This window comes from Ananas comosus, linkage group 7, assembly GCF_001540865.1.
Source record: "Ananas comosus cultivar F153 linkage group 7, ASM154086v1, whole genome shotgun sequence".
NCBI classification, from domain to species: domain Eukaryota; kingdom Viridiplantae; phylum Streptophyta; class Magnoliopsida; order Poales; family Bromeliaceae; genus Ananas; species Ananas comosus.
The window spans coordinates 854,785-867,608 of NC_033627.1; the positions used below are offsets into that span (position 1 = coordinate 854,785).

The window sequence follows — 12,824 nt, forward strand, 5'->3', positions numbered from 1 at the left end:
AGTTTGACCTTCTTAATTGTTTATTTATACATTGGAGGTTGATGTCTTAATTGTTACTAAAACCACTGTCTTTTATTGTGTGAGGTGATTAAATAACTCTCTTTTGTTTTCCGAAACTATGGAATAGTAATTTATCACTGTACTATCATATTTGTTGTCACTGCTTATAAGTTATAAGACATAAATAAATAAAGAATTAAAGTGTCAGACACTTTTTACGCCTCCATTTATTACCTCAGTGACCGTGGTAAGAAAAACTGCTTACTGTCTCTAGCAGAAAACTTCTGCTGACTATAATTTGACACAATTTTATTTCATTTAATACTTTTAGCAAAAAATAATAATAATAATATTTACAATTAGTAATTCAAATTATAAATATAAATGATTGAATTTTAAGCGTGCAATGTATGCTAAAACCTTGTCAAAAGAATGTTTTTTTATTTTTTTGAGCAAAAGGAGTCTTACATTTTCAATCCCCCTCTCATGAAAAAGAACATTCAATAATATTCCAGCTAAATTAATAAAAATTTCCGCAACTCTACATGCAAAAAAAAATTTTTATTTAAAATTTATTCTATGATTACTGAGCGATAAAATAGGTACATATTGTCTATATATTGGACAATATAAATTTATTTTCATAAAAAGTGTGGAGAAATTAATCCGTACGTATAAATTTTTAGGAGGAGTGTTTGGCTTTAGAAAAAAAAAAAAAAAAGAAGGTAAAAAGATAGTTTTAACAAAATCTAGAAAAGAATCTTTTTATTTACAGTTACAGACCAAACACTGCCGTGGTCTCGGAAGCACAGAAATGCACTTGCGAGAAAGTCGGCACCGACCACACCCGGTGGACTGATCTGGTCTGAGTCAGCAGATGTCCTTCGAACCCACGAGGCTCACGATCCTTGCACAGTTGGGCCATGGGGCCTCTCGCTATTTCCTACTTCAAAATCGCTTCAACGCTATGCAACTTTTCTTTTCTTTTTTTTTTTTGGATTACAATGATGATCAGGATCAAGGTGTTTGTTTAGTTTCTGCTTCTGAAATAATTTTTTTTATTCAAAAGAGATAAAATTTACTAATAATAATAATTTTTTTATCCTCAAGGATGCCCACATAAATCTTTTATTAGGAGAAATTTTTACTTTAAAATTGTGAAGGCATTTTTAATTAATTTTACTCGGATAATGACAAAACAAAACAAGATTATAATTTAATCTTTTAGTACAGCTTTAAATAAAAACAATAACAAGTTTTTTTTTAAGAAATAGGTAGCACGCTACCCGCTTCGTTTATTTTTTTAAGAAATAAACTTAGCTGAAAATGTGAATCAACTAGGATTCGAATTTGGATCTCAGATGCCAACTACCAAGCCCTTCGCCACTTGCTCTAAGGACGGTCGGTATAATAAGGTTTTTTCTTTTTCATNCATGATGAGTATTTAAAAAAAAAAAAAAGGTTAAAAGTAAGAACGTGAGTATTTGGTCCGAGCACGCACCCGACAAAGTAAACAAAGTTTGGTGCCTCTCCTCTCTCAGGGAACTCTTCCATCCATCATGTGCTAACATTCCTTTATAGCAGGAGAAAAGGTGGTCTCATCAATTACCAAATAAACACTTGCAATTGAATCACCAATCGATCAATTCCACAACAAAACCAATCAGGCTGATGGACAGGTGTGGTATACCAAACAATGATTATTCCGGTTAGGTTGGAAAATCGAAATTTTCTGCTTTGATTCATGCCATTTATCCACCATCAATCATTTTTAAAAATTATCTATTTACCGAATGCATTAACATAACGGACACATACTAGATTTAGCTCGCAAAGTATACAAAGATTAGCATTGTAACGAAAGAAGAGTCTAGCAAACAGATTACAGAGTGAGCAAAAAAGTACAGACCCTCTAGGCGCACTCAGAGGATTGATTGAAAAAGGAAACAAAAAGATACAATACCACCATTATAGTTAGATTTTCATTTGATACAACCGTACAAAACTTATCTGAACTATGCACTATTTTGAATTGACTATTCTATCTTTCAAACTTTTGATTTTACTATCTAATCTATTAATTTGTTTGATTCGAGTCGACCGACAGCACTTGGACTTCAAATTTGAATGCATCGTTTATCTTTATAGATTTAGTTAATGTAGTTGAAAGATAATTCTCGCAACTACAAATTTATTGTGAGTAAATAATATTCGTTTATATTTGAAAGTTAAAGTGCTGTTAACTGATTCGAATCAAATAAATTAAAAAGTTGAGCAGCAAAATCAAAACTTTGAAAGGTTGGATAGCCTGATTCAAAATGGTCTATAGTTCATGTAAGGCGTGTACATTCTTACTTTTTTAGTTTTCTTACTCGGTCACCAATGGGTTGAGGACATGACCAATGAATAGAACAACCCCGGTCATATCCTCTCTGATCAAGAACGCAAATGGGTGATCGGCTACGAAGTCTGGAGTTTCCCTCACCAATGCCCTCATCATCACCACTGCAGCAGAAGCGGCGGCAGCCTCCGTTCCTTCCTCATTAACTTCGATAAAAGACTTGTGGTGTATTGATGAAACATAGAGGTCGCGACCCACGGGTGAATCGACCATTTCTGTTAAATCTGCGCCAGCGCTGAAGGGCAAAGTTAGCCCCATAGCTTTCAGAGTTTGAGAAGCTTCAAACCCGAATGATATCTTGAACTTGGGAATTTTGAACTTTCCCACTGAAACCTTTTGCTTCGGGAGATGACGGTTGAGAAACTCGGGATCGGAACCCAACTTCTCGGTTAAATTCCACAGGCCGTCATTAGCTTCGGGGAGGAAAATATACATAGAAAATTGTCTCTTGTCGTCGCCTTGCTTATAGGGAAGCTTAAGCACTTTAAAGTTGTCATAAGAAGAGATAAACTGCTTTTTCCCGCTGGTCATGAAAGGTGCTTGTACTAAGCTTCCATCGAGTAAGTGGAACTCATCATCTTTGGTTTCCGATGCATCAAACTTCTCAGTCCAAGCTCCTTTGAAGTAAAGAGCATTGCTGAGCACCAGCCTAGTGTTCTGGTTAACAGAACCCTGGGGAAGGAGGTCTTTTATAAGGCCAGCCGTTGCAGTCTCGACCCATGAGTTAACTTGATCAGTGACTTCAGCAGCCTAAGCAAACAGAAAAAGAACTTGATTAGTGACTTCTTTACGCATAATATTGTACGCCTCCAATATGAGAAGTCAGAGGGAAAACGAGATTAGAAGTACGTAGAAATCTGGCTGAATTTGCAGTTCAAACCAGTAGTATAAAGCTGTTCTTCATGACTCTCAAACTATGATCCAAAGCTTCCTCCCAATTTTGAATTGAATATAAAGGAAAACAAAATCTCTAGCAAAACATAGGGACACAATGCCATCAAATTACTTGATGATTAGATTCTCTTTGCGAAATTGATTCTTTGGGAACCCCACCATGCTAACTTATTCACTCAGCCAATTAATCCAAAGTAAACATGACACTTACTAAAAGACTAAATTAACTCCTGTCACTCGATAAAATAGAAGCAATTGATGTAGAGAGTCTAAGTAACTTATGCACGGCATCCGAACAATACAACGAATCACATTGCATAGGTTAGCCCATTCCGTAGGTCAACGTCGAGCCTCCAAATGGTAACATTTTTCTCCGAAGAACTTAAAAGCTGTTTTACACGCAACATGGTAGTTCCTTTTGCCGCGTTATAAGACATTACTACAAGAGGAAAGATACAAACGGAAGTGGGAATGAACAAGGATCAGGATTCTGACTACAAAAATCAAGTTCCGTGATATAGAATGTCAAAAGTCCTACAAACTAATGGAGACTAATTTGTTAATACTATTTCAGCAAGAGTTCCAGCAAGATTACGGTTTACAATCCGAAATGCTAAGATGTTGACTGATAACTAGAGGAAGTATCCTAACCCTTAAAACCCTAGATCACCGAGAAATAACTACGCATTACGGAAAGAAAAAGGAAATCGCCTAATCAAAGTGAAGAATCAACAGCTAGGGCTGTGAGATCAAGCGATGATTCTAACCTTGGTTTGGAAATCGACCGACTTGGTCTCCGCCTTGTAAGCGGAGGCGACGATCGACTTGAACGAGTCCTTGAGGGAGAGGGAGCCGTCGATCCACACGCCATTGGCGAAGGCGACGCGCGGCCCGCCCACGGCGGAGGCGTCGGCGAGGACGATCTCCACGACCTGGGAGGCGAGCGCGGTGAGATCGGCCGCGTCGGCGGCGGCGGCGGCGGCGACGGATGCGGCGGCGGCGGCGGCGGCGCCGGAGCCGAGGAAGGAGACGAGCTGGTCTAGGGTTTGGCCCTTGGATCCCGCGGCGACGAGGCAGAGAAGCGCGTGGAGGGAGAGCGGCGAGAACGCGAGGTTGGAGCTCGCCGCTTCGGCGGTGGCGACGCTCTTCGCCAAACGGAGCGAGAACGCCGTTTGGTGGGCGATGGATTCCCTGAGGTCCATTTTGGGAAATTTTTTTTTTCTTTTCTCTTTTTAGTTTTTAAGAAGAAGGGAGGAGGATGAGGAGGTGGAGGGCGGAGGGGGCGCAAAATGCATTATAGTACGACACGGAATTTTTGACATTAATACTTCAGTCCCTGAACTTTTCAAATTTGAGAGTTTCCTCTTTGATTTTTCTTTATGTCTTTGGGANCATTGTTGTCTTCTTCCTGAGCTTCCTCAGCCGCCCCTTCGATCCGCCGGTTTTCCACCTCAATCGGCCACGATTCCTCTCAAATTTCTTCTCCACCTGCTTCCCTTCTCCTCCTACACCGTCGCCGCCCATCGATTTCGGCGATGGGTGTTGATGGAGAGGTAGACAGGGAAAACGAGAGCGAAGACGAGGCTGCGGAGGAGGACGAAGGGGACGTGGGCGAGGGCGAAGCAGTGGAGGACGGTGAGGCGGCGAGGCGGCGAAGCGGCGAGGCGGCGAGGCGGCGAGGCGGCGAAGCGGCGAGCCGGAGGGAGCGAAGCATCCGAGAAGAGGCAGAGGGGTATTTTCGGTATAAAAAAATATTTTTTAACAGAACCCCTAACGGAACCCTAACGGAAGGGGTGAAGTGCACATTTTTCATTTTACAAGGGGGCAAAGTGTAGGTTTTTAAATGTCAGGGGGGGAAAGTGAAAAAACGGGTTATTACAGGGGGGTTTTCTGTAATTTAGCCAAATTTTTAATATAAAAAACTAAACATAGTAGGAAAATAAGAGTTATTGGATGATTGGGGTATAAATTAATTTTGCAAATAATGGATAGGTTACCACTATGGATTGGGCTTTTGACGTCATGTGTATGTTTTGAGCCCGAGCTTAATCCGTTCCGGATTTTCTCGGGCCTCTGAGGCAAAATCCGGTCCAACAAATTGAGCCGCATGGATCGGGTCTAGTTAAAGCAGGTCTAGAATCCAAGAAGGGGTCTGTTTCTGTTTGAGGCATGAGCTTCTCATTCACTGCATCTCTTTTATTTTATTAGAATTTTGTAGTGTTTGATATATAGATGACGAGTTACAATCAAATGTCTAGGAATCTACGATGCTCTATTCAGCCTCCAAGTCATTTTATAAAAAATAAGATGAATTATCTTATTGGTAAAATGCAACGTTCTTACAAAATAATGGCTATCAAAACCTTCCTAGGAATTAAAATGAAACTCTTCTATCTACTAATCACCCAATTTTTTTGAAAAAAAAATGTACACAACATACTATGGGAGAAACTTATTTTGATATCCAAATAGACCCAAATTAAAGGCGGTTCACTGTGTACAAATACACCGAGTACAAGGAATAGTTTCTCCTCTCAATAAGAAACTGATATTTTCTGTTATAGTTCTATATAAAAATAACACTATTGAATGAATATTCAAGGGTCTTGACATTGCACTGCACACAAACAACATAAGAAATTTTTTTTATTAATTACATGATCATTTGAATATAAAATTATTTTATTATTTTCGATTAAACCTTTTGGAGTACGTCTTACATGATACAAGTGGAATGATTTGAATGTAAGGTCCAATTTTGGAGAGTAATATAAGCATCATGCATGCATGTCCTTTTCTTTCTCTCTTCTTTCTCATCTCACTCATGGTGTTGGACGGGGGATTCAGCGGCAGCGACAGCGACAGCGACAGCCGAGCCTCCCCAGCTGGGCATGCAAACAGACAGAAGGCGGCTGCTGCTGCTGCTGCTGCTGCTGCATGCAGTGTTTGGTGTTGGGTGGAGCGAGCGAGAATCGAATCCACCTGCCATTTTAGCACACACAACACACCTTCCAAAGGCTGCTTTCAAACCACTTACAATAGCTATATATATATATACATAATATATAATTCTCTCTCTTCTCTCTCTTTATTTTAATATTTTTTTTTGAGAAAGGATAGCATGCTACTCTTTCATTCATTACGCAAATAAACTCGGCTACAGAGTGAAGCACCCAGGGCTTCAGAGAAATCAAAAAAAAAAAAAAGCAAAAAAAAAAGAAAAAAGAAGAAGGAATCTAAGTTCTCTCTCTTTACTTTCTCACTGCACAGCAACAAGGAGAAAGAATCTCTAAGCACTCCATCCTCATCATCTCTCCTCTTTTCTCTCTCCTCTCTAACACCCAGCGAAAGACAGAGTACTAAATCTCTCTCTCTCTCTCTCTCTCTCTCTCATTGTTCAACAGTAATGCAAGGTGCAACTAGCGGTGTTACTAACAAATTAAAGTGATTTTGGTGTTAAAGCAAAAAAAATAAAAATGTCGGATGATTGGCGTTAATCATTAGCCTCAAAAGCTTCAAGTGTTAGGAATATACAATCAATTTACTTAAAACGTCCAGACACAATGTCTACGGGCCTTGATTGCGGGTCTCAATTATGATTCGGCTCAACAAGTCTCACGTCATTTTAAATATGACTCGACCTGATATGATCTCAATCCCGTCATTTTAAACGTAACTCAGTCTAACCAGCTCTCCAGCTATAGAGCAGAGTGCTCGCCCCTTGAAGCCAATAAAAAATTCATTAAATTTAATTACAATATCCTATATTTTAATCTATTCAGTTTTTATCCTATATATATATGGTTCATTTTCTTAATAGCTTAATTGATCATTCAACACAAGGCACAATTAATACAAATTTAAACACTGACGCAGAGTTAACTAAGGAAAGATTCTTAATATATAGTAATACATTATATTATAGTACCCCCCAACCTTCATGTATAGCACCACTAATTGCCCACAGAGCACCAAAAAAAAAAAAGGAAAGAAAAAAGAACAGATACATAGGTAGAAAATGAACTACTAATTGGTGTTCTAAGGGAATGCACCATTGATAGTAGCATGCGGATCCGACCACGCCATTGCCGGGTTCCAGTACCCCAATTCTCCTCCCGCGAGCGAGATCGGCTCCAAAATACTAGTACTATTACCACCAGCATTCGCTATCGTCGCAGTCGATTCGATGTTAGCACTACAAGTAGAAGAAAACAAACAAGAGGATGAAGAAGAGGAAGAGAACATAGAAGAAGAACCACCCAATCCACCGCCCATATTGCCGATCACCGCTTGTAGCTGGTCGCTGTAGGTAGCACCGAGTGGCTTGAATCTCTGATGCAGCTCTTCGACCCCTGCGCTTTGCGCGTTCCCACCGAGCAGCGGTTGGTGGTAACCGTGGACGTAGCTGTGTCTCCACGACACATTACTATAATTATTATTGTTGTTGCTGTTGCCATTGCTGTTACATGAATGGTGATTATTCAGAGGCTCTAAGGTCAGGCTCTGTGTAGCGCCCATTGCGTCGAACACCTTGTGTGCATTGAGGATTGCAACGTCCTCCTTGCAACGCAAGGGATTTATGATGGGGTTAGGGTTAGGGTAGGGGATGGCGGTGGCTCTGAGGAGGGCCATGAGGTGGGCTGAGGCGTGCTGCGGCGGCGGCGGCGGCGGAGCGGCGGCCCAGGGGGGGAAGTCGACGGCGGCGGAGGGCGGCGGCCGGGGCTTGGCGGCGGCGGCGGCGGCGGCAGCGGAGGTGGAGGTGGCGGGCTTGGCTTTGCGGCAGCCGCCGCCGATGGGGACGTTGCGGAGGGCGCCGCCTTTGGTCCAGTAGCGGCGGCAGGTCTTGCAGAAGTGGCGGGGCTGGGTGAGGTTGTAGTTGTTGTAGTAGCAGAACTTGGTGTTCGACGAGTCGCACCGCGGGCACCGCAGCGGCTCCGACGAAGCCGCCGCAGCGGCGGCAGCAGCGGTGACGATACCCGAAGTGCCTGCAGCCGAAACCGGCGAGGAGGAAGGGGAGGAGGCAGCAGCAGCAGCGGCGGCGGCGGCGGCGGCGGTGGAGGGGATGTTGGGGATGATCTTATTTTCCTCCACCACTCCTGCACCCATTAGTAGTTCTTGAATCATCTCTAAATAAATAAATAAATATTTTCCTCTTCCTACTATATAATTAAGTTGGAACTGGAACTAGCTAGCAAGAGGGAGAGAATTAGGAGAGGTTTGAGTGGAGTTGGTGGGGGAGGGAAGGGGAAAGTGGGTTTTGGAGTGATGAGAGTGGTGAGTGTGAAAGGGGTAGGGGGATGAGGTTGGGTTTAATTATAGTTGTGGGGAGTGTTGTCGATTGGATTTTGTGTTGAGCGATGAATTATATATATAGAGGAGATTGACAAAGAGAGAGAAGTTACAAATTAATGCTGTTTCCCTCCTAGTCGCCCTTGCCTGAGGCGCAAATAATTTTTTTTTACAAAAAAGCCTGGTCTCCATCCACCACATCAGGTATAGACCACACAGTTATCAACCTTTTAATTTATTCTCATAATTAACTAAAAATTTGCATTCTTTAGTTACGGTGAAAAGACAATAAAGAGTGATATATGTTAAATATAAAAATGTTAAGCTTTTAGAGTACAACGGTTGTTTCACATAGTATCAGAGCAGGAGGTCCTGAGTTCGAGTCACGCCAGGCTCCTAGCATATTAATTTCCTCCCATTTAACTCAAGCCCACGTCATGAGCCGATTAAAAAATCTAAAAATCTCTACGCTTAAGCTTTTAGAGTACAACGGTTGTTTCACAGTATATAGAATACAAGAATGATGTCAAAAATATATTTTTAACATATTAATTGATATTGTCATTCCTTTTTACATGGAATAATAAGTTTATATATATATTTTATATAAAATAATGGGATGGGATGGAGGGCACAAGTTTATGATTATATATATGATTATATATGTGGTGCATCAGTTCCTGGAAAAATTTCTCTGTAGGATAGTGGCCTACACTTTTTCTACAGAGTACAAGCTTTTGTTTGCATGTGTCAAACAGTAGCTCCAAATCAAATAGCGCCCTGCAACACGCATCATCATTTTGTACATATTAGTTATTGTTAATTATTATCAACAAGTCATATTAATCAAGCATTATGAGCCATGAACAGGGAGTACTTTGTACGAGAGTCAATTACTCACATCACGTAGAATTTTTACTTTGTCTTTGCATGGAAATGATGCTCTAATTCCATTCGCATTAAGACACCGGATACGTCAAATATATCTAAAAATGGAATCATCGATTGACTCATTTTTTGTAGGTGTGATGTGTGGACGGAGTTAATTGGAATTTTTCCACTTTAAGCTCTGAATTATTATTATTTTTTGAGTGGTTGGTGTGGTTAGAATATTTTGAGGGACCTAATCTAATCACTTTTTTATGTCATAATCACACACTCAATCACTTAATCTTAAGATAGATTGATAAAACGCTTTACTAATTAAAAGAAATGCTATGAGATCGATGCTATATATCCTATAGTTTGTGAATTAATTTTTCTTATGGAATTAAAAGTATTACTACTACGTACCCATTCCGAGCTAGTTCATGTCGTTCAAAGACACTAATGATTACGCCTAAATGGAAGGGGCCTAATCGCGTCGAAATTCGTGTAAAGGAGAATGACACCTAGGAGTCTACGCTGATTCTTCTGCCTGTCTAGGTTCGATGTAACAATATAATAATGCGCGCATAATTGAGGGGAATATGTAGCCCTGTACAAAAGTACCGTTCGCGAATCTTAAAGCACGGAATATTAGCCTCCGCTTTTGGACTCCAAGTTGGTTAATTAATGGCCGGGATAAAACGTGATCGATCTCGCTGCAATTCACCGAGGCCCTCTAATATCCGCCGTTCAGTTCGACCTCGAGATCTGTATTGTGCGCCTCGAAATACAGAGACTGTGTTGAGATTCGGGCACCGACGATTTGACGGTTCGGGGACCAGCCTCAACTCAATCCATCTCAGCGAAATTTTGTCCCCCGTGTTTCTCACTTTATAGTTGTGTACATAATTTGATGTATTTTTATTTTTTTTCTTAATTATAAAAAGAAAAAATTATAAAAAATAGAGCACGCATTATACGTCGATTTTTTTTTTCTTTTTTTTGTGTGTACGAGACACTCGCATCAGTGTTTTTTTTTTTTTGTCTTAGAACTCATTTTAATACTATATCGATCATTCAATGGATCAATAGTATTTAAGAACTCTTTATAAAACTAAAACTATAGAGCGATGTAGCCTCGGAGAACAACACTATTAATCTCCTCGTTGGAACAAAGAGGACAATAATTAAAGAACACGTGTTGCTTTTTTTGACTGATCGGACCACGGATGGCGTCGTAGAGCGGGTGCAGGGAATAAAATCTGAGTCTCAGTTCCATGTAATGCATACATAGGACCCAATTCCTAGGTTTCGGCCTTTTCCTTTCTTCTTCCTTCCATATCTGAGCGCGCGTGCCGTGCGGAAACATTTGCACCAGAACGTGCCGGCTCACGAAAACGACCTCATATATTATACCCCACAAAAAGATAATTATTCCCTGCACCCCGTGCACTCGTACATCCCCTGCACCCCAACCAAACCAAAAAAAGTATACAAGGAGCTGCTCCTTAGTTGTAGAGGAGATTGTATCTATAGAGGCAGAAGCTTAGTATGTTTACGGTGAAGAAGATATATAGAAGGACATGCAATAATCTTTCTTTATTAATTTTACAGAGGTTTTTTCTTATTACATCTAACTATTTAGCTTTAGATCGATCGCAAATCTCTCGAGACGTGATAATACGATCGATAGGTACAGTGTACGAGACATACAGATGCACCGAGTGCATACAATAACTTCTCCCGCACCATATCCTTTTATTCTCTTGAACCAAAACGTTCAGAAAAAAAAAAAAAAAAAGCAACACAAAGAAACACTTATAAAGTTCTCTCTCTAGACACAGAGAGAGAGAGAGAGAGAGTGAGTGAGAGGTAGAGAGAGAATGGCATGAGACCTCCTCGAAACTCGGGCTCTCTCTCTCTCTCTCCCTCACTCACTCTCTTTCTCTCTAATCAGTACTGAATCAGTCACGCACTTCACTCACTGAGGTCTCAGAACACGAGAGAGAGAGAGAGAGAGAGAGAGAGAGAGAGAGAGACTCTGTGCATGATTAGAATAGATTCCTTTCCTTCTTCTTCTCATTCCTCCCCTCTCACCTTTCTTTTTGCTCATACGTTTCTTTAATTGAAGGACACAGAACAAAGAAGAAAAGGATGTGCATAGAGAGAGAGAGAGAGAGAGAGAGAGAGTACATATATTATGTTATGATGTACGTGAGTGGAAGGGGAATAGTCACAAGCTCCATTAATTAGAGAGGTGATGTGGCCATGCATGTCAGTGGCTGCCATGTACATGACACGACGTGACAAGCCAAAATGACATGACATGACATGAAAATATACATACCCATGCAGAGTGCTAGTACTACTTCGCCTATCACGGCTCCAAACATGCATACATAACATATTCCCTTGTAAGTGGGGCCCAATCCCTCTTGTTCCCTTCTTAGCAGGCATATGCAAACTCTACCATTCTCACCTTTCCTAGGGTTTCACACCACCACTGTGAACGAAAACATCCTACTGCACATTTTTGTTGTACTGTGAATAGTAGTGTGAACTTTGTGGACTACTTCAAAACTTGTTTAATTTAGATCCCCTGGTGTTACTGTTGTCCAATGATGCGTCGTTTATCATTATATATTTAATTAGTATATTTTATATATAATTTATGTAATTATAAAGTAACTAATCAGTTTAAATTTGGAAGTGAAAATATCGTTGATTAATTGAAATCAAACAAATTGAAACCTTGGGTACGTAATAAAATCAAAAATTTGAAAGTTCTAAAAAGAAACTCAAAATGATTCACAATTCAGATAATTTCTGTATAATTTGAGAATAGAACACCAGCAGATCTAACTACTAGTTAATGATTAAACTTTAATTTATTAAATAAAACTGAAATATGCTGGTGTGTATTATAGATGATGGGTAAAAATAGTGTCTAAACGTATTTATCCTCAAAAACAAATTTAAGAAAATGGTAAAAAAAAAAAAATCCAAAGTCCTACCAAAGAGTGAAGATAGAAGCTAAGTAAATATTGTTAGTATTTTGAGGTATCTATAATTTTTGTACGAGACAATCAGACGTAGAAAACCAATGACATAAGGGCTATTATATTTATATATTATTTAAAACATTATAGCCCATACCTTCTAAAGTACTAAATATGTGAAAGTACTAATAAAGAGTTTGGGACACACCTAGAGCATAGAAGGTTAATTAATGTGTACGTAGCCTTGCAATTAGATATCCATCTCCCTAGTTAATTAAGATCCATGCACCTAGCTTAGGCTACAAATAATCAGGCAATTAAAAGTGGGATTTCCATAGATTAGTTAATTAATTAATCACGCGCAAAGCAATTAC

At 39.9% G+C, this 12,824-nt stretch overlaps 2 protein-coding genes across 2 annotated transcripts; both read right to left on the reverse strand.

The window, feature by feature from the left end:
• LOC109713120 (serpin-ZXA) lies at positions 1,799-4,575 on the reverse strand. Its single transcript, XM_020237086.1, has 2 exons — positions 4,063-4,575; positions 1,799-3,151 (listed from the first exon to the last, which is right to left on the reverse strand). Exons 1-2 carry the CDS (start codon positions 4,495-4,497, stop codon positions 2,369-2,371), a joined length of 1,218 nt encoding a protein of 405 aa, XP_020092675.1. The 5' UTR covers positions 4,498-4,575; the 3' UTR covers positions 1,799-2,368.
• LOC109713121 (dof zinc finger protein DOF1.1-like) lies at positions 7,145-8,619 on the reverse strand. Its single transcript, XM_020237087.1, has one exon. The coding sequence runs from the start codon at positions 8,417-8,419 to the stop codon at positions 7,334-7,336; it is 1,086 nt and encodes a 361-aa protein (XP_020092676.1). The 5' UTR covers positions 8,420-8,619; the 3' UTR covers positions 7,145-7,333.

Bases quoted from the DNA above. Each gene is read 5' to 3' on its own strand.
- LOC109713121 (XM_020237087.1), bottom strand. From the start codon at position 8,419: ATGATTCAAGAACTACTAATGGGTGCAGGAGTGGTGGAGGAAAATAAG.
- LOC109713120 (XM_020237086.1), bottom strand. From the start codon at position 4,497: ATGGACCTCAGGGAATCCATCGCCCACCAAACGGCGTTCTCGCTCCGT. The intron at 3,152-4,062 runs GTTAGAATCATC...CTGTTTGCTTAG, and splicing joins CGGTCGATTTCCAAACCAAG to GCTGCTGAAGTCACTGATCA.